The 24,965-nt window shown below is 65.2% G+C and overlaps 1 protein-coding gene across 1 annotated transcript; it reads left to right on the forward strand.

The window, feature by feature from the left end:
• The first annotated feature begins 502 nt into the window (after positions 1 to 502).
• On the forward strand, positions 503 to 16,583 carry CTDP1 (CTD phosphatase subunit 1). The gene is made up of 13 exons (XM_055127972.1): positions 503 to 826; positions 1,779 to 1,862; positions 1,962 to 2,055; positions 2,371 to 2,499; positions 3,453 to 3,603; positions 4,096 to 4,186; positions 5,204 to 5,370; positions 5,770 to 6,666; positions 6,829 to 6,970; positions 7,055 to 7,258; positions 12,269 to 12,431; positions 15,258 to 15,436; positions 16,131 to 16,583. The coding sequence occupies exons 1-13, from the start codon at positions 564 to 566 to the stop codon at positions 16,276 to 16,278; spliced, it is 2,712 nt and encodes a 903-aa protein (XP_054983947.1). The 5' UTR covers positions 503 to 563; the 3' UTR covers positions 16,279 to 16,583.
• Positions 16,584 to 24,965: the final 8,382 nt, after the last annotated feature.

Raw genomic sequence — 24,965 nt, forward strand, 5'->3', positions numbered from 1 at the left:
TGACGGGCCGCGGGAAGGCGGCCGGCCCAGCTTCCGGGGTCCGCGCCGCCTTCCGGGAGCCGTCGCGAGGCATGCCGGGACTCGTAGTTCTGGCAGCGAGAAGGCGACCAGCTCAGCTTCCGGAGTCCGCGCCGCCTGCCGGGAGCCGTCGCGGGGCATGCCGGGACTGGTAGTTCCGGCAACGATGCCAGCACGTGACGGGCCGCGGGAAGACGACCGGCCCAGCTTCCGGGATCCGCGCCGCCTGCCGGGAGCCGTCGCGGGGCACGCCGGGACGCGCGGTGCCCGCCGGTCTCGCGCGCTGCATGCCGGGACTCGTAGTCCCCACGCCACGCGCGCCCTGCGGGGCCCCGGCGGGGGGTCGCGGGGGCCCCCGGCGCTGGCCCCGCCCCCCACGCCCCCGGCCGCCGCGACCCGCCCGGGCGAGCTCCCCGCGGCGCCGGCGGGCAGCGGGCGGCGCGCAGGTGACGTCACGCGCCCCGGAAGTGCGCGCGGCCGCTGCGGCGGGTGAAGCCGGTGCGGAGCGGAGTCGCGCCCATGGGCGCCGGGCCCTGACGCGGCCCATGGAGGCGCCGGGCGCCGCGAGGGCGGCCGTGGCCGAGGTGCGCTGCCCGGGCCCCGGGCCGCTGCGCCTGAGCGAGTGGCGGGTGGCGGCGGGCGCGGCCGTGCGCATCGGCTCGGTGCTGGCCGTGTGCGAGGCCGCCGCCTCCGCGCCGCCCTCCGGGCTCGGGCCGGGCCGCGCGGCCGCCGAGCGCAGGCTGAGGTCGGAGCGCGCCGGCGTGGTGCGGGAGCTGTGCGCGCAGCCGGGCCAGCTGCTGGCGCCGGGGTGAGTGCGGCGGCGCGGCGGGGGGTCCGGCGGGCCGCGCGGTGCCGGGTGCGACCCCCCGTCCTCGACGCTGCCCCAGACCGGTCCCGGGCCGCGTGGTCACCCGCGGGGGCCCTGCCGTCGCCCTGCCCCCTCCCCCGTCCCCCTGTCGGGGATGGCCGTGGAGCCCCCGGCCACCGCCCGAGCGTCAGGACCCGGGTCCGGTGCGCCCGGGGAACTAGACTGCCCCGGCCAGTGGGGTGTAGAGGGGGGCGTGGGCCCGCGGGCTGGGGAGCCCCTGGGTTTCCTGCTGCGGGGTCCTGCGAGAGGTGGAGGCGCACCCAGCCCCCGTCGCCAGCCGGGGTGGGGGGTGAGGGGCCTGCCCCCCCAGCTGTGCACCGCGCCCCTTCCCCCTCCCGCCCGCGCCTGCCCTCTCCCGCCTCCTGGGCCTCTTCCTCCCACTCCGCGTGGTGGGCGGCGCCCGAAAGTCGCCTGTTGACAGAGCCGCGCACTTGCAGTGCAGTTAATTCTGGCGTCTGTCGGCAGGTACCCGTGTGCTGAGTTCCTGCGCGCTCTCGGGTCGAGGTCCGGGATGTCGTGGGTTGGGTTCCGCGAGAGTGTCAGCGTCGTTAGCCGGCACCTAAAGGCTGGCTGCAGCCTCCCGCGTGGCCTTGGCCCCTGTGCCCCGGCCAGGGCTGAGCTGAGGAGTTTCCTCGTGCGTGGGGCTTTGGGGCAGTCTGGTGAAGTCCCTGTGTAGGGACGGCGCTGCTCACCGGGCTCGGGGTGCCTGATCCCTCCCCCACCGCGGGTGGCCACTCGGGGCCATCTCCCACACTGCGCACCTGCCCAGGTGCAGGAAGCAGTTCCCTCCGTCACAGCGGCGCCTCGTGGCTGCAGTCCAGCCCGCCGTGCTGCCCGGGGGCTGTCCCGGGGGCTGTCCCGGCCCCCCTCACTGGCCGTGTCCGCCTTGCAGAGCGGTCCTGCTGCGGCTAGAAGAATGCAGCCACCCGGTGGTCATGAAGGGCTTGTGCGCGGAGTGTGGCCAGGACCTGACGCAGTGAGTGTCCGCAGCAGACCGCCTGCTTGGGTCAGGGCTCCCTCCCCCCCCCCCCCCCAACTGCAGCCTGCCCCCCATGCCCACCTGTTACACCCACAGGCTGCAGAGCAAGAACGGGAAGCAGCAGGTGCCTCTGTCCACGGCCACCGTGTCCATGGTGCACAGCGTCCCCGAGCTGATGGTGAGCTCGGAGGTGAGTCCACACGTGGATGTTCCGGAGTCTTGGTTCTCCTGGGTCCTCCTGCCCCGGTGTGAGCTGCGGGACCCCTTAGGCCCTGGGCAAGCTGGCTGGGCCTCCATGGAGAGGGGCTTCCGGGCGGGGCGGGGGCCTCCGGGGCCAGTGCCTCCCTTCTCCCCCCTCTGGACCCGTGTCCATGACGGGGGACGGCCGCCGCCCAGAAGCCTCGGTGCCAGTGCCACACACCTGGGCCCTCCCAGGAGGAGGTCCACGTGGCCTCACGGTCGGGACGCGCTGGGCCTGCTGACCGTCCCGCCCCTTCCCCTGCAGCAAGCAGAGCAGCTCGGGAGGGAGGATCAGCAGCGGCTGCACCGGAACCGGAAGCTGGTGCTCATGGTGGACCTGGACCAGACCCTGATCCACACCACAGAGCAGCACGGCCAGCACATGTCCAGCAAGGTGGGTGGCCTCTCTCCGCACGTGCCCTCCTGCCCCTCCGGCCCCTGGCTTCTGAGTGGCTCCAGGCTCCCTGGCCTGGGTGCCGCTAGAGCCTGCGCTGGCACGGCATGACCCCGGGGCTCAGGGCCTGGCTAGAGCGAGCGGCCGGGCTGGCCTCATGTGAGGGGCCGGGAGACAGGCGGGCCTGGGTGGGAGCTGGGCAGCCTGGCTCTGAGCTCGGCCGGAGCCGGGCCGCTGAGGTGGCGTGTTCCCGCGAATCCTGGTGAGCCGGAGCTCAGCCCTCTTGGCCATTGGGTGCCACGGGGCAGTGCTGTGCCCACCAGTCCTGAGGGGGCACTGCCGTGGCAGGGTGCCTGAGCCTGGGCTCGAGTCCTCCTCCAGGGGTGCTCACTGCAGAGCAGCGGAGCTGGGTGTCGGGTTTTGCCGAGCTTGTTTGCTTTTCTTTGTTGCTACTTGAGATGTTCTGACAGAAAATCAGAAAGAAACAGGTTTAAGAGGACCGACTTTCTGGATACGCGTAGTGGCCGTAGGTGGCCCCGACGTGGTCCCCCGGCCGCCATGAATGTTGTGACGGTTATCCCGGGCAGTTGCCCGGTTGTGGTAGTCACTGTAGCTGTTTGGTCACTGTGTTTGTCACGGCTAGTTCCCTGGCCCTGGGTGTTGTGGTTGTCGTGGTTAGTTGCCGTTGTTGTTAACTGGTGGTTGCTCCCTGCTGCTGTAGGTAGACTCTGGGTTACCCTGGTTTCTGTGCTTGTCATGGGCAGTTACCCAGGCCGGCCCCGGGAGTCACTGTCTACAGCCATGGAAGGGCTGCGCTCATGCACACGCGGTGTGCAAGGCTGTCCGTGCCGAGGGAGGCGCAGCTGTGTGTCCTTCCCTCGGGAGGTGGGATGCTGGCGCTGGTGGCCTGAAGGGCGCCGGTGTGAGCAGTGCTCGCGGCCTCTCTCCCTCAGGGCATCTTCCACTTCCAGCTGGGCCGTGGCGAGCCGATGCTGCATACCCGCTTGCGGCCACACTGCAAGGAGTTCTTGGAGAAGATCGCCAGGCTGTACGAGCTGCACGTCTTCACCTTCGGCAGCAGGCTGTACGCGCACACGATCGCAGGTGGGGCTCACGGGGCTGTGCCCGCCATCACAGATGGTGCCCTGTGCCTGCCATCACAGACGGTGCCCCCGGGGCTGTGCCCGCCATCACAGACGGTGCCCCCGGGGCTGTGCCCGCCATCACAGATGGTGCCCTGTGCCTGCCATCACAGACGGTGCCCCCGGGGCTGTGCCTGCACCATCACAGACGGTGCCCCTGGGGCTGTGCCCACCATCACTCTTCTGCTGAGCTTGGGCCTGCCACCCGGGACAGGTTTGTGGAGGGTGTTTGGGGAGCGGCTCTGGAGCCGTGGGCTGACTGGGCCGCCCAGCACGAGTGCCCAGCCTGCTCTCAGCTCCCCTGCGGTGGGGTGCAGACAGGTGCCGGTGGGCCAGGGCAGCTGCGTGGTAAGCGGGCCTGGGCACCTGGGCCAGCGGGTGCCACGTTCAGTGGCAGCACAGGTCTCTCTCTCCAGGGGTGCAGGCACTCAGCTCTGTGGTTTCCTTCCCACAGGCTTTTTAGATCCCGAGAAGAAGCTTTTTTCTCATCGGATCTTGTCAAGGGATGAATGTATCGATCCGTTCTCTAAGACAGGCAACCTCAGGTATGTTCTGTGTGTGCCCTGTGGTGCCGTGACTTCTGACCTTGGGGCTCTGGGTGGTGATAAGCCTCAGACCCTCCTGGGCGGGAGCCCCAGAGCTTTGAGATGCCGGGGTGTTAGGGCCACTCAGATTTCCGCCATTATCCCTAAGGAAGCGGCAAAGTCCCGGGTCGCCACAGCTGTGTTCCCCCCGCCCCCGGCCTCCCCCTGAGCCCTGGGGTATGGAGCACGCTTTCCTGCGGGTCTGCTCGGGGAAGGAACCGGAGACGTGGGGTCTGAGGCGTGTCCTGGCGGGCATGCCCCATCTCCGGGGCACAGTGGCCTTTGGTGGCTCCCGGCCTTCCCTGTACCATCCAGAGTTTAGGCTGAGGCTGTCCACACGGGTGGGAACTGAGCATCTGCTTCAGAAACCGGCCTTGTGTGGCTCAGAGGAGGTGGGGGGTGTGCCAGGGACAGGGCCTGCAGGAGGCCGGGGAGGTGGGGGCATCAGCCTCCCCCGTCTGCTGTCGTCTCCTCGCTGTCGACGGTTTCCGCAAGTGTTAGTTCAGCTCTCTGCCCGCCTGTGCAGGCAGACCTGAGAACGCAGGCTCAGCCCGGGCCAGTGCCGTGTCCTGGGCTGTTCAGGCAGCCTTTGGCCGGGGGGCTTCCCGACTGCCGGAGGGACACATGTGCCAGGCTTCTGAGCGGGGAATGCCCGGGACGGGCACACCCAGTCTAAGCATCTCTGCTCACCCCGGGAGTGGAGTGACGGTGTCGGCCGCGAGAGCAGCCCGTGGGTGCCGAGGGAAACGGGGGTCTGGTCCCATCGGTCTCTGCCCCTCAGCTGGGGGCTCTTGGCAGTGGTCCCACGCTGTCCTTGGCTTCCTTCCCCGGGTGTGACGTTTCCTTAGGACAGCCTGTCGGCTCACTCTGGTCCCCAGAGTGCTGGGGCGGGTCCTCTGCCCCCGGGGCCTCCCCGTGTCGGCTGACGTTCCGGGGAGTCTTGGGCTGTGACTGATGGCCCTGCCGCTCCGCCTCCAGAAACCTCTTCCCGTGCGGAGACTCCATGGTGTGCATCATTGACGACCGGGAAGACGTCTGGAAGTTCGCCCCCAACCTGATAACGGTGAAGAAATACGTGTACTTCCAGGGCACGGGCGACATCCACGCGCCCCCCGCCCCCCGGGAGCCCCCTGCCCGCAGGAGAGGTGGGTGGTACAGCGGCGGGCAGCTGTGGGGCGCTGTCCTGTGGGGGGGGTTGCTCCTGTCCCAGCGCTGTGTGGTCCGTGGGGGTGCTCAGCACAGGCCGGCCGACGTTCAGTTGAGTGAGGCGGGGAGGCACCTGGACTCGGCCCCCAGCTGTGCTGCCGGGACGGGCCCCGGGACACCCCCCGGCCCCGGGTGGGAGGTGGCTGAGGAGTCCTGAGAGGTGCCATGGTCACACAGCGTCAGAGGTCTCGGGCAGGGGACGGGCCCAGGGGCGTCCTGAGCAGGGGGACGGCGTGCGGCCCTGAGGCGCTGGAGCCTCGTGTCGGGGCCGGGGCTGTGCTTGCTCGGAGGCTGCCCGAGTGCCAGCAGTGACGCCGCTCTCCCTGTGTCGCCTTCAGTGAATCATTCTCCCAAGGGCACCGAAGCCCCAGAGCACGTCTCGTCCAGCAGAGACTCTGAGCACGTTTCTGGGGTGGAGCAGAGTAACGGCCTTGGGAGACCCCCGAGGGACTGGCCCGCCCCTGCTCAAACGGAGGAGAGGGGCCCCCGGCCCAGCCCTCGTGCCGACAGGGGCCCTCCTGCGTGCCCCCAGCCACCCGCGCGGACGCTGGCGGAAGAGCGGCCCGCTCAGGGCCCGGCAGGCAGCGACCTGCACTTCGACCTCTCCAGCGACAGCGCGAGCAGCAGCGAGTCTGAGGGCCGCTCGTCCTCCGCCTCCGAGGGCGAGAGCGGGGAGCCCAGGAGCCGCCGGAGACCCAAGGCCGCGCGGGGCACGGGGAGGCTGGCGGGGCCCAACCACTGTGGCGACGCGGCAGACGTGCTGGAGGAGGGCGAGCGGGACGGGCTGTGCGGGCTGGGTGGGGGCGGTGCCGACAGGAAGGAGGCCGAGACCGAGTCTCAGAACAGCGAGCAGTCGGGCATCACAGTGGGCGAGTCCCTGGACCAGAGCGTGGAGGAGGAGGAGGAGGAGGAGGACACAGACGCCGATGACCACCTGGTCTACCTCGAGGAGATCCTGGCCCGAGTGCACTCCGACTACTATGCCAAGTACGACCGCTTCCTCCAGGGAGACCTCCCGGAAGCCCCGGACATACGGAAGATCGTCCCCGAACTCAAGAGCAAAGTGCTGGCTGATGTGGCCATCCTCTTCAGCGGGCTGCACCCCACCAACTTCCCCATCGAGAAGACCCGGGAGCACTACCACGCCTCGGCCCTGGGCGCCAGGATCCTCACGCAGCTGGTGCTGGACCCCGACGACCCCGACAGGCCCACTCACCTGGTGGCCGCCCGGGCTGGTAGGTGCTTGGGACTCGCCCTGGGTTCTGCAGGTGGGGCCTGGCCAGGCTTGTGCCCGGGGGGCCCTCCTGGTGGCTCTGAGCCGCACAGTGCCCGCTGCCGTGGCCGTCCCGGGGATCCTGGGCGGTGTCCTCAGGCCGGGCTGCCCGTGGTCCCCGCAGGCACGGAGAAGGTGCGGCAGGCGCAGGAGTGCGGGCAGCTGCACGTCGTCAACCCCGACTGGCTGTGGAGCTGCCTGGAGCGCTGGGACCGCGTGGAGGAGCAGCTCTTCCCCCTTAGGGAGGACTACGGCCGGGCGCCACGGTGAGGGACGGGGCGCGAGGGGCCTGCGCCTGGGAGGGCCCGTCCTGGGTCCTGGGGCTTCTCACCACCCCCTCTCGCCCCCAGGGAGGACAGCCCTGCAGCCTTCCCCGACAGGCAGGGCGTGCTGCCCCCCGCCTTGTTCCACCCGACCCCCGTCCACCCCCGGGTGCAGCCTGGCCCCGAGCTCCGCATCTATGACGCCAACACAGGCAAACTCATCCGGAAGGGGGCTGCGGGCCCGGGGCCCCCTGCCTCCTTGCCCGTCCACGGAGAACACTCGTCCTTCAGGTGCGTGCCGGAGCTGCCGGCCCAGGGCTGGGATCCGCATGGGTCCGGCTGTCCGCAGGCCCCAGCCTGTGTCTCTGTGCTGTCCCGGGCCCCTTCCCCAGGCCTGGTCCCGCGCGGGCTCAGCTGCAGCGCGGGCTGTCACTGCAGGTGGCAGGGGCTTCGGTGGGCAGGGCCAGCTGGCGTGTGGTGTGCCGGGTGGGAGCAGAGCTGGCCGGGAAGCACAGCCCGGCGGCCACTGAGACCAGTGTCCCTTAAATCCAGGGTCTGAGCTTCCGGGGGCTGGCTTAGGAGGTGGGGTGCTCCCCGCTGTGCTCAGCTGGCCTGGGGGTCATGCGGGGCCAGTGTGTGCCCTCACAGGGGGTGTGTAAAGCTGGTGTGTGCCCTCACGCTGACCTCACCTCCATCCCCACAACACACATGCGCACGCGCACGCGCACGCACACACACACACACACACACACACACGCATGCTGTCTCAGCCCTGAGTGGCTTTGAGGACGGTTCATTCCCTTGAGTTCGGGCGTGGGCGTGTCACCCAGGCGGCCTTCTTGTCCCGTGTGCCCAGCATCCCTGGTGACCTCTGCCCTGCTGCCGACAGAGGCTCTAAGCACCGGGACAGTGGTGTGCAGCGACCCACGGCCACACTGGACCCTCCGGAGGCCGGTGTGTGCGGGGCCAGGAGGGAGGTGCTGTTGCCTCACTCGCTCGCTCCCGTTTCTTTCCCCTCTCACAGCCGCCGCGGCTTGGCTTGGGATCGCCCTTCCTGGTGCCCGGCACCCGCTGCGGCCTCACCCACTTCTCACAGTCAAAAAGCGCTGTGAAGGGCCTGCCGGCCTGTCCACTTGCTGTGACCGTCCTGGGCCGTCCTGGGCCTTCCTGCCACCGGGCACCCTCGCAGCGTCCCTGCCAGCTAGTCCCGGAGGCACCACAGCGGGCTTCACAGACGGGAAGGTCGTCTGATGGGGCGAGCTGTGGTCAGTGTCTGGCCGGGGACAGTTGGGCCCCAGGTCCAGTGGGCGTGTCCTCCAGGTGTGAGCACCTCTCGGGACCCGGCGAAGGTGTGGGGACAAAGGGTGACTTAGCTCGGCTTGCTGTGTCTTGTGGACGGCCACCGCTGCCCAGCAGGTGTAGGTGGGCACAGCAGCTGGGCAGCCCTCCCCTGGCGGAGGGGCGGTCAGGAGCAGGTGGGGATGTGCTTTGGAGCGAGGGCGTCGGGGATTTGCGGACTGAGATGGGGCAGATGTGCCACCAGCCAGCAGGAGACCCGGGGGTACAGGGCCCGAGGCCTGGAGCACCTGGGAATGGAGGAGCAAGTGCACGTGGGCAGCAGATGGACGCACAGGGACTGCTCACCTGTGGAGGGAACCGGGTGATTCTAGAACTAGAAAGAGCCCAAAGTCTGGGAGACAGCAGGAGCAGCTGCACGGCCGACGGGTGGCGCGTGCAGAGTGTGAGGGAGGGTGGCGATGGCAGCATTTGAATCTTCTCCCGGGGGGCGTTTGCCTTGTACATGGCTGACCCGGGTTCAACTCCCAGCATCCCATATGGTCCCCATATGGCATATGGCACAGCCAGGAGTAATTCCTGGGTGCAGAGCCAGGAGTAACCCCTGAGCATTGCCAGGTGTGACCCCCCAAAAAAAGCATCTCCAGGACGGGCCCAGCTTGGCAGACACCCCGTCCCCCACCCAGGGGCTAGAGAACTCTGAAGACCAAAGACGAGGCTGTGAGGGTGCCGGCAGCAGGGACCTTTACGGAACTGGAGACTGAGCTCCGTTCCCGGCACCTTCCCAGAGGCACGTGGGGGCCTCCTGGCAAGGGGCCGAGCCCCGACTCAGCACCGCAGCCAGCGCATGACCCCCGGACGTCACTAAAGCAGAAAGAGGAAATGTGTCTTTGTGTTGGGTAATGCTGTCTGCTGCCTGTGGCTCGTCTGTACGTGGGCACCACTGACGTTGTCGCGAGTAGGACTGTTGCCTGTGAGGGGCCGGTGTGTCCTGTGGCCAGAGCACACCTAGGACAGTGTCTTGTGCTTGGTGCTGGGGTGGAAGCTGGTCTCCCACACCTTGTGTTTGCACGGCTCACCCGGCATAACCATTTCCACAGTCACATTGGTGTGGCCCTCTGGGACCCGGGCCCCTGAAGCTGAGAGGCCACAAGAGGGTCTCCGCAGCGGCCTGTGCGGCGAGGGGGCAGGAAGAAGGTCCGCAGGTGTCAGGAGAGATGCCTTGGGGTTCCCCTGGCCGGGGATGGGTGTTGGTGGGCCCCTGTGCCTCCCAGGAAGCTGGAAAGTTGTGAGCAGGACGGGGACGGGGCTGGGTGAGGGAGCAGCTGGTGTGGGCCTGCGTGGCCGAGGGAGTTAAGAGCAGGGTGGGTGTTGGGCTGCATCACTGCCAGAGGCAGCAGCGTCATTAGTGACCGAGTCCCCCTTCCTGCCCCACACCGTCGCCCAGGGAGGGGCGGGAGGCTTGTTACTTGGCGCGTGCTGTGCTCTGCGTCCGGCGGGCCCGGCTCTGTGTGGTGCTGGGGTGTGCCGAGGTGATGGAGGTGAGTGGCAGGGCTGTGTGTGAGGCAGCCTTCCTGGGGATGCAGACGGGGCCATTGGGACGGCACCTCCCGGAAGCAGCAGCCGCCGCCCCTCTGCCCCCTGTGCTCTGCCCGTCCCAGTGGGCCCGCTACTCAAGGGCAGGATCTTGGGGTGTTGATCTGGAAGCAGGGGCTGGCAGGGCGTAACTGGGCCGACGGAGGCATGGCGTGCTGGGCTGTGAGGGGGACGAAGGGACGGTGCTGGGTGCGGGGTCTGCGGGGCCCTCCACCCAAAAAGTGTCCTGTGCTGGCTGGTGTTGGGAGCATCGGGACCCGCGGGTGCAGAGGGCAGGCGAGGCCGCTGTGCCAGGGGCTGGGTTCAGGGTCACACTCGGGACGTGGTCAGACGCAGCTGAGGTGAAGGCTGTGGCCGTTGCTCTGTCACCCTGGCCACATAGGCCGTCCCCAAGCTTGTTTATCCTGTCCACTTCGCCCCAGGCGTGGCCGAGGCCAGCTTACGGGTGGTTGACGAGGACCAGGGCAGCTGAGCTTGGAGTCGCCCGACCAGCCCAGCCCGTCGGGCTCCCGTCCCTCGCGTGGGTGCCCACTGCTCTGGCTCCCTGCCCGCGGGCTTCCCCTCTGGTGGCGCCCAGGGCTGCCAGCCTTCGCCATCGTCGCTCCTCGCCCAGCAGCCGTATGAGCCAGCCGGGACCGGCTTGTGCTTGGGCTCTCCGGGAGTGCCGCTGAGTGAGGCTCTGCTTAGTGAGGCGCAACAGATGGGCCTCGTCCACGGCAGCCGGTGTGCAGGGGCACAGCAGGAGGGCCTGGCCCGGCCCCATGAGGTGGCTCCAGCGTTCCGCAGGCCGGGTAGTTGTGAACTTGGTTTGTAATTAAAGGCTCTGTTCCGAGATAATTACAGACTCCGCACAGGTGTCAGAAGTCCAGATCCTGTGGGCTCTCCCCAGCCCCCGCTGCCAGGGAGCATCTGGGGGAGACGCGGCTTGGTCTCCAGCCAGCTCTGTCCAGGCAGCGCCCCCCCCCCCCCCGCCTGCCCCGCCCGGCAACCACCAGTACTCCTGCCAGTTCCGAGCTGAGAACTCTGCGGGAGTGGGAGCTCCCGGCACTCACGGCACTGTCCTTCCACACGCCGCTCAGGGTCCCGTGGACGGGCTCGCCGGTCACCTGGGAGAGGCCCCAGGGCTCTCCCCGTCTGGGCCTCACAAACAGGGCTGTGACTCTGTGAGTCTTGTGGGTGTCGAGGCCCCATGATGGGGGGAGGGGTCTCACCTTCCCGTGGCCTGGGCTGCCCACCTGCCTCCCGGCCTGTGTCATCTTGTCTCCTGCTGGCTGTCCGAGCCTCTTCACTGGCAGGATGGCCATTGCTGGACACGTGTGCCATGGGGTCCCCGTTGTGGCAGGCTCTGGGGTCGTGGTTGATGTGGGGCCCGTGGCCGAGCGCCTGAGAGCACAGCTCCAGCCCCCTGCGCCCGGCTCCGCTCCCCTCCTCGCACGCTGGCTGCTGTCGGGAAGCTCATCTGGCCTCGGGGTCCAGGGCCGAGACGCACACACCGCCGTGCTGTGCTCATGGCCCCGTGCTCCCGCCCGAGGGTACCTCCTTCCCAGAGGCTCTCCCAGGCCTTTCCCCCTAGCCCTGTCACCATGTCCCTGGGGCTCCTGCAGGCCACAGCTTAGGGCACCTCCCGGCTCCTGGGCTTGTCACCTTCAGGAACGTCGGGACCCAGGGCCGCTGCCTCCCTCCTGTATTGTGATGTCCACACTTCCCTTGCGGGCTGTCCTGAGGGAGACAGGAACATGTCACAGCCCCTTCCAGTGGTGTTCCCAGGCCCACAGTGCAAACCTCGCGTACTAGAGGGGACAGTAAGTGGGCAGCCTGTGATGCGACATTCTGGAAGTGTCTCACCATTGCCCACCAGTGGTCAGCCTTACACAGTTGCTGCTTTTTAATTTGCACGTGGACCAAGTCCGCTGTTTTTCAGAACATGGAGATGCTTTTCAGAACACGGTCACTTTCACGGTCACTGGCGGTGAGTCTGTCCAGTGCTCTGGCATGGAACACACCTGCCTGGCATGAGCCACAGCTGGGGGCCAAAGACACCGGAACTGGCTGAGCCGGCTGCGCCTCTGTTATCTCTCGCTGTGTTCCCATGTCAACCGCCCCTGGTGCAAGTGTCCCTCAGACAGGACAGCCATGGCCCCAGCTCCTGCCTCCTCACAGCCTGGACAGGACAGAAATGGCTACTGAATTTCACGTAGGGGCTCACTCGGCTGTGGAAAGTCACTGTCCTGGGCTCCCCGGCACTGTCCCCTGCCCCGGTGCCTCTGGTCGTGAGCCACCAGACGTGAGCCAAGTCCACGCATCCCCTACTTCACATCTCCGTCACTTGCCGGTAGTCAGAAGTCTGATTCTGGGCTGAAAGGCAGGTTGCGCAGCCTTCTTCAGACAGGGCTATGAAATTCATTTCAGAGTTGTTCAGCCACCTCAGCAGCAGATGTTTGGTGAAGAGCTACCAGAAAACCAGGATGGACCACAGCCAGGCCCTTCCAGGAGGAAACGACAGCCCAGCCTGTCGGAGACGCTGCCGCTGTACACGCTGTGTAAGGAGGACTTAGAAAGTATGGACAAAGAAGTGAGTACTCTGGGGCCCCCCGGGAGCGGTATCCAGGCTGCACATAGGCACTGTGAGGGGCCTGAGACCCCCGCGGGCACCTGGCCACACTGACCACTAGACTTCTCTTGTCACTGATGAGAGACTGGGCATTCAGGCTCCCAGAGCTCTCACCCCCTCTCTGCCTGCCTGGGGTCTTGGTCAGTTGGGTCCTGGTTCTGTGGTGAGCCAGCGGACACTGACTCGGGTCCGGCTGTAGCACTGGAGGAACAGGAGAGGAGCTTCTGATCCAGGGATGGCGCTTGCCGGCAGCCGTGGTTGTGCCACGGTGTCCAGCACACTCCCCAGACTGCTCTCATGGATGCTGGGAGTGTGGGTCAGGCTCATTGCCGGGGAGCCAGTGGGTGTAGACGAGGGCTGTGGAGCAGAGACAGCACCGAGAAGACGCCAGTGTGACAAGAGGGTGTGTGCTGCACGCACACGGTGGTTGTCCTGCAGTAGTCTTCCTCAGCTGTGCACGCGTGAAGAAGCCGCCACCTGTGCACCACACGCCTGCTTGTGCAGGTACAACCCGCCAGCCCTGTTCCCAGGTGCACGGGGCTCCGCTCCCTTTTCTCTCCCTTCTCCCCCAGTTGCGCCCCTTTCTTCTCCATCCTGTGAGATGTCCTTGAGGAGAGATGTGCAGTGTGCAGTAGGAATTCCTTCTTTCCACCCACGGGGCTATGTGCATCCTGTCCCGACCAGATCATGTTCCAGCCACATCAGCATTTCCTCTCTCCCTTTCCTCACTTTCAACCCCGAGGTGAATCCAGGCCCCGGAGCCTCAGTCCTGCATCTCCCATCTGGCTTCCAGGAGAAAACCCCTTTCTGGAGAGTCTCCGGTCTTTGCTTGCTGCCCGGACAGACAGATGGGGCCATGCGGGCATAGCTGCCTGCAGTGACGGGGGGCGTGTCAGGACCCTCGTCCTCACCCCCTGCACTGCTCCAGGAACCAAGACACCAGACTCTAGACCTGCAGGCCGTGAGCCAGTGCAGAAGCCAGGGCCCGGCTGGGAGATGGAAGAGAAGAGGTTCAGGGCAGGGTTGTGTGTGCTCACAGCGGGAGCTGCCTCTCAAGGCCGCACACCATAGCAAGAGAGTGTGGGGAAGCCACAGTGGCACATTCCCGCCCCGTCTGAGACTGGCTTCTGCGTCTCCGGCCCCGGACTCCACTGTGACCGGGAGGTTGGGGTGCGGGGGGCCAGGGAGTGGCTTCTCAGTAGACTGTGCATCCCTGTCTTTGGGGACAGCGTCACATGTTTGTGCTGCGATCGCACAGTTCCAGGGGCTCAGATTTGTTCCCACATTTCCCTCTTGGTCTATAGTATAAGATTCTCTTTAGGGGCCAGAGAGATAGCGCAGCGGGGAGGGCGTTTGCCTTGCAAGTGGCCAACCCGGGTTTGATCCCCGACATCCCATAGGGTCCCCGAGCACCACCAGGAGTAATTCCTGAGTGCAGAGCCAGGAGTAACCTCTGTTCATCGCTGGGTGTGACCCAAAAAGAAAAAAAAAAAGATTCTCTAACCACTGAAGTTTCATGGTCTCAGAAATACCTGCTCAGGTGACAAGATTTCGCTTAAGACATTTGCTCTAACCAGCAGGTGTTCTGTGCTGACCCTCAGAGTGCCCCCGTGTCATGGCTGGGAGAGTGCAGGGACTGTCCCTCCATTTCCAACGTGACAGCCGCCACCGAGTACCCACCACTGCCCAGGTGATGTCCCTGGCCCTTTGCGCTCTTGTCAGTGCACATCCCCAGGGCCTCCCAAGTCCTGTCAGCACTGGGAAGGACACTTCCTCCACAGGACTTCCCTGGGCCTGCTGTGGTGCCCACTGGACATTGTCCATGCACGGTTAACTCAGAACAGAACCTGCAGAGAAGGCACTTCTGTGCCTGTCAGTGGCGGTCTAGTCGGGGACGTATCCCTGAGAGGGCCTGAGGGTTTGCTGAGCCAGGTGGGTTTCTGAGGCTGTAGCAGAGCCCTCGTGGCAGTCTGATCTCCCTTTCGTGATGTCTGCCCTGGTGCCACTTAGGGTCCCTGTGGACACCCTGTTCCTCGGGGCTTCTCTGCTTATAATACTTACTGGGGCAGTCCTGATGGGCTCAGGGGACTGTATGTGGTGCCGGGGATCAAACCTGGGCTAGCATTTGCAAGGCAAGCAGCGTATCATCTCTCGGGTCTTAAAAACTCTTAAAGTTCTTGTTATTCTTGAAACCTGTTGCAAAATTAAGAGAAGTATTTTCAGGGCAGACTTCCAAGGTTCTGATAGGTCGGCTCATCAGAATGGATGATGAGCCATCACTCAGCTCCCCACACTCAGCAAGACCTGGCTGCCGCCTCCACAGAGGTGCCAGGCCTGCGTGAAGAGGGGCTGGGGGAGACTGCCGTCCTCCCCTTCACCCCTAGGTCGAGGCTTTCCGGCCTGAGCCTGCACATTTGGAGGATTCGTGCAGGTCCTGACAGTCCATGGGTTCTGGTCACTCCAGGTGGGAACTGGGCAGCCTTACTTCACGTTCTAGCTCATCCTCACTTCTCCAAATGAAATCCAGCTGGACACCCTAGCACCCAGCTGTGACTGAGTGCCTGCTTCTCCTACCTTCCTGTCTGCCTCCGTGTTCAGGCATCAGCTGGGTGGGTCAGTTTCCTGGTCTGCTGCACCAGCCCGACCAGGTGCACTGAACAGTGGTTAGCACCATCAGTGTGGCTCACTTCCGGGCCCCTGCGCAAGGTGGGGTACTGGGAAAGACCAGGTTTCCCAGAACAGGCTTATCTGGGGGCAGGTAGAGGACTGACTCTGGCCTTCCCTCAGGTGGACGACATCCTGGGAGAAGGCAGTGATGACAGCGACAGCGAGAAGAGGAGGCCGGAGGAGGAGCCCGAGCGGAGCCCTGAGCACAGGGAGCCCCCAGTCACAGGGGCCCCCAGGGGACACCCTGTGCTGTGTGCCACATCCTGTGACAAGAACATAGCAGATGGACGTGGGCCCAGGTGAGGGCAGGTCCCCTGTGTGCTGTTCTGGGGCCCCTTGGCTACCTTTCTGCTGCCTGGCCTGCGGCGGGATGTGCCCTCACCCCACGGGCCTGTCCTCCCTCACTACATCTCACCTCGGGGGCTCCCCTCACAGCATCCCTCACCTCAGGGGCTCTCCTCACAACTCCCTTCGCCTCGGGATTCCCCTCACAGCTCCCCTCACATCACACTTCCCCTCACCTTGGGAGCTCCCCTTGTAGCTCCCCTCACCTCGTGGGGTTCTCACAGCTCCATCACCTCAGGGGCTCCCCTCACAGCTCTCCTCACCTTGCAGGGTTCCTCTCACACTTCCCCTCAACTTGCGGGGTTCCGTCACAGTTTCCCTCACTTCGAGGGCTTCCCTCACAGCTCCCTTGACCTCCAGGCACCCCGACTTCCTGCAGTTCCCATGGACATTGCAGATGGGTGAGCAGGAAGCACCCAGCTAATGTGCGGCACTGTGGGTGGTCAGTCCCCACAGCCGCCATCTCCTGTGTATATCAGGAGTCGGCAGACACGTTCCCGCGCAGCCCCACAGTCAGGCACCCCTTCGCTTCTCCCTTGGTAGTTCCACACCCAGCGCGAGCCCTGCCCTCCCCTTTCGGGAACAGTCCCAGGGAGCGCCCGAGACAGACAGAGATCCTGACACCTGCTGCATGGCCTTCCCCCACAGAGGCCACAAGAGGAAGCTGATGGAGGCCGAGGCAGCCAGCGGGTCGAGCGGGGAGTCGAGCTGTGAGGACGAGGATGAAGAGGGTAGCAGTTCGGAGGCGGACGAGATGGCAGCTGCTCTGGAGGCAGAGCTCAGCGACCTCATGTGAGCGGCGCAGCGCTTCCCACCACTGACTCGGTGCTCCACAGCCACGCCTCTGGGGGGTCGGGCGACGGTGCAGACCAGCAAGCAAGGTTCTGGGCGCTGCGCCCAGGACAGGGAAGACAGCGAGGCGCCCAGTGCCGGAGGACCCGAGTCACCGTCAGGCACCGGCCACTCCCCCAGGAGTCACCCAAAGGGCTGCCCCGGGGGAGCCTCACTTCCTTGGGGCCCCCATGTAAAGTTTTGTAAATCTCTTTCATAGCTGACCCACCAAACAGATTTTTCTTCATTTAATAAAAGTCCTTTTTGTAAGTGCTGGGCCTGCCTCCTTCACGCTCCCCCAGGAAGCAGGGCCTGGCCCCCAGTGGGGATTCAGGAGGAAGTAGCTGCCGAGCTTGGGGACAGAGGTGGTAGCTGGCCGTTTGCTGTGGGCTGGGAGGCGGGCCTGGTCCACCCCGAAGTGTATTCTGCTGCTCTCTGTCCGAAGGGCGTCTGGAAACGGCATCGTGAGCTCTCAGCTGAGTTCTGGTGGGGGTGCAGGGTCCCCACACCCTGCCTGGTCGAGCTAAGAGCCACTGGGATAGAGGCCACCCTGGAGGGGGGGTATGGAGACCCCTGCAGGGAGACCGTGGCCACATCGGGCCCAACTTGCTCCATGGTCCAGTCTTAGCAAGAGCAACCAAGAGCCAAGTGATAGCCATTGGCTTGGGCCCCTGTGGAAGAGGAAGCATTAACTCCCCTAGAGGTCCAAACCAGTGGCCCGAGCAGGAGGAGGAACAGCTGACAGCGGAGCCTGTGACCCTGTCTGCTCAGGCTGGGAAGGCAGACTGGTTTGGGGGGCGGTGTGCTCACTGGGCCATAGTTAGGGCTAGTGGGGCCCAGTGGGGAGAATGGACACAGCCCTAGAGTCAGCCGGGAGGCCTGGGGGTCAGAAGCACAAGCTCTGCATGCAGAAGAACACTCCAGGTTGGCTCCAGGACTCAGTCCAGGTCAACTCCTGGCCCCCCAAGCACTGCTTGAGAGCCCCTCACCACACTTCCCAGAAAAGTAATTTTGCAACTGAGCTGGACTTTAAGGGGTTTTTCCTCCTCCCAGCCCAGGAGCACAGAAGTATTCACAGCTGCTTCTCCAGGTGACACAGCGACCAGCACTTTCCAACTTCCTGCTCAGGCGATTGTGGGGTCGTCTTCCTCCTGCTCCTGCAGAATCAGAAAATGCAAGAGACCTGCGGAGCCCCTCTGAGGGCCAGGGCGGGCCAGGGTTGGCAGAGGCTTATCATAGGCCTGGATAACCACTGGGACAGGGACAACACAACGTGCAAGCGGCAACAGCCTGATAGAGCTGGAGCTAACAAAGCAGGCGGAGAAGACGGTTGGGAATCGCAGTTCAGCACCTGGTGGGGGTGCTGGGGGCGCTGGATGGTCTGTAGGGCTGGGGGTAGAGGGGCTGGGGATGCAGGGTTTGGTGCAGGGCGCGGGGGTTAAGGACTGGGTGGGTTGTAGGCCGTGGGTAGGGTGCCGCAGCTGGTTATGGTGTGCGGGTTGGTTGGGCTGCAGGGCCTGGGGGGGTAGATAGGACAGGTGGGGTGCAGGGGCTTGTGGCTGGAGAGGATGGGTGGGTGCAGACCATCCCACATGGGAGCTTTCCCGCTGCCCGTCGGAGTATGCCGGTGCTGGGATCTCCTTGGGGAGGCCCCTCCCTCCCCAGTCCTGTTGGGGCGGCTGGGCTGCTGCCTGCACACTTGGCCGTGGTGCTCGCCGAGGTTTGCACATCCTGGTTGTGGTGTGAGCACAGGAGCCCACAGGCTCCCGCTCGGTTGAGGCCCAGGTTAAGGAAGGGGTCGCTGCAGTGCTCACGCTCCATCACCAGGGGTCGCACTTCCTGGCGCAGGTGCCTGCTTGTCTTCATGGTTTTGTTACTGTGGTGTCTCACCACTTGTTCGTTTTTTGGTTTTGGGGCCAAATGTGTGAGTGCTCAGGGAGTGTACGTGGGACAACTCCCCGGGGTGCCCTGAGGTCCACGTGGTTTGGGCTCTGGCAGGTGATGCTGTACCGCAGCCTTTTATAGTGTCTCCCTACCCCCCTTTTATTGGCCACTGAAAGTGCTCAGGGCCTGGCTCTGTGCTCAGGGGTCACTCCTGGTAAGCTCTGGGACCATGTGTGGTTTGGAGGTTAAGCAGAGTTGCCCTGCCCCCTGTGGCACAGTGTCAGAGCGAGCAGACAGCTGCCCCGCACTGCTCAGACCCCCAAGAATCCGGGGTGAGCTTGCAAGCTGCTCTCAGGCCTTCCTCGGGGCCTAAAACTCCTTTTCGAGCTGATGGGTAAGCTGGTGCTTCCGGAACTCTCTGGAGGGAGGTTGGGGCTGCCTCTGAGGAGAGCTGAAGCCCCTGACCTAGAAGCCTGTGCCAAGCTGCTGCCACCACCCTCCAGCCCCACGACCACGCCTGAGGTGGCTCCATTCCCAGCCAAAGGGGGTGGCCAGCAGGGCCTCCTCAGACCCTTCTCACCCCCATGCCTCCTGGCAGGAGTCCCTGACTCTGGGACAGCGCCCTGGGGGACAAGCAGGGCCGGGGACCTGAGACATGACTGGGGCGTCCCAGTCACAGAGGACGCTGGGATCAGCTCTTGCTCAGAGCTGATAGACTTACCAGAAACTTCCATCTTCCTCTGAAAAGTGTTCTTTGCTCTCCTGCTGTGTCCTCGGTCCCCCACTCCACAGCCAGCCTTGCCCCATGCCCCCCACCCCTGGCCCTCCTGAGGTGACTGCACTCTGAGTGTAACTGGGTTGGTGAGGAGGAGGCTGGGACCGAGCCGCGCCCTAGTGTGCTGCGGGCAGGCTGAGGGGAGCCAGGCTCCATCTAGTGCCACTGCCCTATCCTTGGAGGACTCGCAGGTGACCTCTGCTGCTCTCACAGTGGAAATGGGAAAGGGGTTTCCTGCTAGGTGGGACAGATGATAGCGGCATGGAGATGACGTCACAGGTGGAGATGGTAACAATGACAGTGACTGATAATGACGATGATGGTGCTGGCGGTAATGGTTGGGCTGATGACAGCAGTGATAGGAACAAGACTGGGGGGCAGAGCGACAGCACAGTGGGCTTGCTGTGCCCCTGGCCAGTCTGGGATCTGAAGCCCAAGTCCACCCAGAGTGATACCTGAGTGCAGAGCCAGGACTAAACCCTGAGTACCACCGATGTTTGACCAAAAAACAAACAAACAAGAGTAAGACTGGAAACACATCCGGTCTACATAGCTTTGGAGTTTTCAGAAAAAGCACGAGGCACTGTCCTCTGCTGTGCCAGAAAACCATGTGATGAGTCTGCTGGAGACACAGCAGGCCCCATCCTGGCCACGCTGCTGGGAAGGGCTCCTAGCTGTGCCGCTGAGGCAGGTCCTTCCTCAGGGTGGGTCAGCACAGGCCGATGGTGGGGAGGAAACTGCCCCCACAAAGCAGCAGTTCCAGCATGGAGGTGTCAGGAAGGGAGCGGGGCTGCAGGGACCCTAACCCTGAGCCCGGGGAGGAAGAAGCCTCCCTCGTTCATCATGGAGGGATCAAGGGCCAGCTCAGCCGCTGCCGGCACTAGGCCTCCCTCCAGGCCCGACCCATGGGTTCCCTCCGGAGAGGTCTCCTGCTCCTGGACCACCCTGGCACAAGCAGGTGACCAAGCGAAGCCAAGTGCCATGAGACCGCCGGAGTGTGGTGAGTGAAGGTGTGGGGGTCTTGCTCCCCCAAGGTTCCTCACTCACGGGCCCACCTGACACGGCAGGGAGAGCATTACGTGTCCAGGGCAGGAGCGCGGGATGGGCAGGGCCCAGTGCCCCAGTGGCACTTTGTCCTGTGAGGTGTGTGTGCAAGATGGAGGGGCTGTCAGTGGCCAGGGTGGCCACCCAGAGTCCACCACATGCTGGGCAAAGCCTCTGGAGCTCGACCCCCACCCCAACATCTCCCTTGGTCCAGAACAGACCTAGGATGCTGTGGCAAGTGAACCCCCAAGGCCCTGAGGCACGGGGTGGGGGAGGCCAGGAAGGGCGAGGGGGGGTGAGGTGGGCTGAGGAGGAGAGGGGCAGGACAGCTGAGCAGGGCATCCTTGCCAACCTGTGCCGGGAGGAAGCAGAATGGGGGAGCATGAGGAGGTTCCTCCTCCTCCTTGCCTCGCCCGGGTCAGCCCACCCCTCAGGGTTTCTCCTCATGAAGGAGGGGCCACGCCGTGCTGGGCTCTGCAAGGGCAGTGGGACCAGACCCGCCTGCACCCACGCAGGCCCCGCAGTGGGCTTCACGGTCCCTCCTGCTAAGAAAGGCATGAGCGCAGCCCTCCTCTGAGACACGGCTCCGGGGGTCAGAAGAGAGATGTGCTGAGGGACTCCGCAGGAGTTGCTCATCAGCAGGGTTCCCGCCGTTGAGCCCAGCGTCACAGCTGTGGGGGAATCTGCTGAGAGTCGGCCACTGTCCCGGCAATGGCAGAGGCACCAGGGTGGCAACTTCTGCTGGACACGCCAGGGTTCACAGAGGGCGCGACTCAGCCAAGCTGCTGCCCGACACGGGGGAGGACGTCAGCTGAACGGGAAACCCCCTCCACCAGCCCAGGCCCAGGGACACTTGTCAGTCAGCTCAGCACCGAGGAAAGGCCGAAACTCAGCGCCCCAGGGACAGCTGGACCCTGGGTGGGGAGAAGTGGGTCCAGGGCTCTGTCTGACCCGACGTGTTTGAACCCACCACCCCACTTGCTGTAGAGCTGCCTCCCACAGGCGCTGCGGCTGCCAGAGCCCCGTCTGCTCTCCCCAAGCCCACCTGCCACCCCCGTCCTCAGAGCAGCTACTGGGGTCCCGGGGGGACCGTGGGGAAGGACGGTCTGGCCCCCTCCCACTCCGGCCCCGCCCGGCAGGCAGTGCTGAAGAAGCTGCAGCTCACAGACGGCCAGTCTCACTGGCTCCCGCTTCCCTGGCTGGCCAGAATGCCCTGAGCACCCCGCCCCAGCCCTGAGTGATCCGGCTGGCCTCTGGGGCTGGGGTGACAGGCCCGCTGGGAGCAGTCTCCAGCGTGGGACCTGGCCCACAGGCGAGAATGTAGAGCCCCACACCGCTGGGTGGGACTCGCGGTGAGTGTGCAGGGCCTGGGAGAGGGTCTCGCTCAGCCTCAGGCTCCCGGTCCTGAGGGCTCAGCCACGGTTCCGGGGCAGTGGCGGGGGAGAGGGTCCGTGGGTGCTGGCCCCCTGCCAGGCCTCGTGAGGCTGTTGGCTGGAGGGCAGAGCCGCGCGGGTGCCTGCAGGGCCTGGCGAGTCCGCTGCCTTCGCTTCTGTGCCCTGGGTGGCCTGGTGACTCCGGACCCCCGGAACGCGGGAGAGGGGGCTCCCCTGGCCACCTTCTGGGACTGGTCGGCAGGGGGAGGGCAGAGCGAGTCTGACTGGGAGGCACGCGGGGGAACACCGTCCCTCAGCGCCGCTGTGCCGGCGGGTGTCTGGCCGGGTCCTCGCCACTCCCGGCACCTCAGCCTGTGGTGCCGGGTGTGGTGAGTCAGCGCCTCAGCCTGACTGCCCAGAGCCCGGGCGCCCCGCGGCAGGCACTGTCCGCCGACAGCGGTCGTGCTCTCCGGGCAGGGGAACTTTCTGGCCTTCCAGAGCAGGTGCGGGAAAGTGAGCCAGAGACTCCCAGCCCGGGTCCCAGAACACGTCCTCACAGGCGCGCCCCCTGAACAGAGCCGCCCCGTCAGGACAGACACACCGCACAGGCCTCGCCCCACGCCCCACAGCAGACCAGCCCAACGGGCTCGCACCATAGGCCACGCCCCGCAGGCCACGCCCATGACAGACCCCGCCCACCGGCCACATGACCAGGACACGCCCTCGACAGACCACGCCCAAACGGGCTACATTCCATAGGCCCCGCCCTTCGAGCAGGACACCCCTGACAGAACACGCCCACAGGGAACGCCCTGAACGGACCACGCCTCACAGGTCACCTCCCAGAGCAGGACACGCCTCACAGGTCACCTCCCAGAGCAGGACACGCCTCACAGCCCACCTACCAGAACAGGACACGCCCCCACAGCCCACCTACCAGAGCAGGACACGCCCCACAGGCCACCTACCAGAACAGGAAATGCCCCACAGGCCACCTCCCAGAACAGGACACTCCCCACAGCCCACCTACTAGAACAGGACACGCCCCACAGGCCACCTACCAGAGCAGGACACGCCTCACACGCCACCTACCAGAACAGGACACGCCCCACAGGCCACACTACCAGAACAGGACACGCCCCACAGGCCACCTCCCAGAACAGGACACTCCCCACAGGCCACCTACCAGAACAGGACACGCCTCACAGGCCACCTCCCAGAACAGGACACGCCCCACAGGCCACCTACCAGAACAGGACACGCCCCACAGGCCACCTACCAGAGCAGGACACGCCCCACAGGCCACCTACCAGAGCAGGACACGCCCCACAGGCCACACTACCAGAACAGGACACGCCCCACAGCCCACCTACCAGAACAGGACACGCCCCACAGCCCACCTACCAGAACAGGACACGCCCCACAGGCCACACTACCAGAACAGGACACACCCCACAGGCCACCTCCCAGAACAGGACACGCCCCACAGGCCACACTACCAGAACAGGACACGCCCCACAGGCCACCTCCCAGAACAGGACACGCCTCACACGCCACCTCCCAGAACAGGACACGCCCCACAGGCCACACTACCAGAACAGGACACGCCCCACAGGCCACCTACCAGAACAGGACACGCCTCACACGCCACCTCCCAGAACAGGACACGCCCCACAGGCCACACTACCAGAACAGGACACGCCCCACAGGCCACCTCCCAGAACAGGACACTCCCCACAGGCCACCTACCAGAACAGGACACGCCTCACAGGCCACCTCCCAGAACAGGACACGCCCCACAGGCCACCTCCCAGAACAGGACACGCCCCACAGCCCACCTACCAGAACAGGACACGCCCCACAGCCCACCTACCAGAACAGGACACGCCCCACAGGCCACACTACCAGAACAGGACACACCCCACAGGCCACCTCCCAGAACAGGACACGCCCCACAGGCCACCTACCAGAACAGGACACGCCCCACAGGCCACCTACCAGAACAGGACACGCCCCACAGCCCACCTACCAGAACAGGACACGCCCCACAGGCCACCTCCCAGAAAAGGACACTCCCCACAGGCCACAATACCAGAACAGCAGAACAGGACACGCCCCATAGGCCACCTCCCAGAACAGGACACGCCCCACAGGCCACCTCCCAGAACAGGACACTCCCCACAGGCCACCTACCAGAACAGGACACGCCTCACAGGCCACCTCCCAGAACAGGACACGCCCCACAGGCCACCTACCAGAACAGGACACGCCTCACACGCCACCTCCCGGAACAGGACACGCCCCACAGGCCACCTACCAGAACAGGACACGCCCCACAGGCCACCTCCCGGAACAGGACACGCCCCACAGGCCACCTACCAGAACAGGACACGCCCCACAGGCCACCTACCAGAGCAGGACACGCCCCACAGGCCACCTCCCGGAACAGGACACGCCTCACACGCCACCTCCCGGAACAGGACACGCCCCACAGGCCACCTACCAGAACAGGACACGCCCCACAGTCCACCTACCAGAGCAGGACACGCCCCACAGGCCACCTACCAGAACAGGACACGCCTCACAGGCCACCACAGGCCACACTACCAGAGCAGAACATGCCCCACAGTTATATGCTCTCACTGGCAGCCACCCTGTGCTCTCTGCCCTCGGACCCCTCTGAATGCCTGTCCTACTGTATATAGGGAACAGTTCTGAGCTCTGGTTGCTGCTCCCACAGGGTGCGGACCAGGGTACAATGGCGTGAGTGCCCCACAGTCCTGTAACTAATGGTCATAGCATCAGAACCTGGATGGCCACTCAGCATAACTCAATTCCAAGGCCCAAGTGTCCCCTAAGTGACCCCAGTGTCCACTGTTTCCCATGTGCCGACCACCCCCACAGACCCACTGTCGCCACGTGTCCACTGAGCCTTAGCTCAGAACTGACAGACCGAGCCTCAGAGACTGGTTTCGGCACCGAGCTGTTGGAAAGCAGGAAGCGCGTATCCGAGTGCAGCCCGAGAAGCATCGCCTCCGCCCACCCGTCAGTCACCCACCAGTCAGCCCCGCAGTGGCCGACCCTCCGGCAGGAAGCTCCAGCCTAGGTGAGCGTGTGCCCAGGCCTGCTGCCAACCTTGTCCAGGCTGGGGGCGGCACCCCCTGACTTACGGGTGTCAGAGGGTGGTCTTGAGAGACCTGCTTCCCGGAGGAAGCAGCCTTCTCTCCAGGGCCTGGCTTCTCAGGGTCGCAGAGGTCAGCCTGCTGGGAAAGCGGCGGGTCACTGTGGTGGGGTGGGGCCAGGCCATGGCACAGCCGTCCAGCAGCCTCACTGCTGTCCTGGAGAAAACCCTGAGCACGAGAGTCCTGCAGCTCTGGGACTGAGCCCCACCAGTGGCTGTGGCGGGCATCCACGCTGGTGGGGGTCCGCCCAGCACGCAGAGGGTCAGCCCCCGCCTGAGCACAGACCCCATAACGCAGGGAAACAGAGAGTAGACCCCGCGCCAGCCGTTCTGGATCTCAGTGGAAACCGTAGTGTGCAGTGGGGGACACCAGTGCTCCATCCAGCTCAGAGGGA

The sequence above is a fragment of the Sorex araneus genome, chromosome 2, assembly GCF_027595985.1.
Source record: "Sorex araneus isolate mSorAra2 chromosome 2, mSorAra2.pri, whole genome shotgun sequence".
Classification (NCBI taxonomy): Eukaryota; Metazoa; Chordata; class Mammalia; order Eulipotyphla; family Soricidae; genus Sorex; species Sorex araneus.

Excerpts from the sequence above, each read along its gene's own strand:
- CTDP1 (XM_055127972.1), top strand. The coding sequence starts at position 564 with ATGGAGGCGCCGGGCGCCGCGAGGGCGGCCGTGGCCGAGGTGCGCTGC. Across the intron at positions 2,056-2,370 it reads AGCTGATGGTGAGCTCGGAG|CAAGCAGAGCAGCTCGGGAG; the intron begins GTGAGTCCACAC and ends CTTCCCCTGCAG. Across the intron at positions 6,667-6,828 it reads CCTGGTGGCCGCCCGGGCTG|GCACGGAGAAGGTGCGGCAG; the intron begins GTAGGTGCTTGG and ends TGGTCCCCGCAG.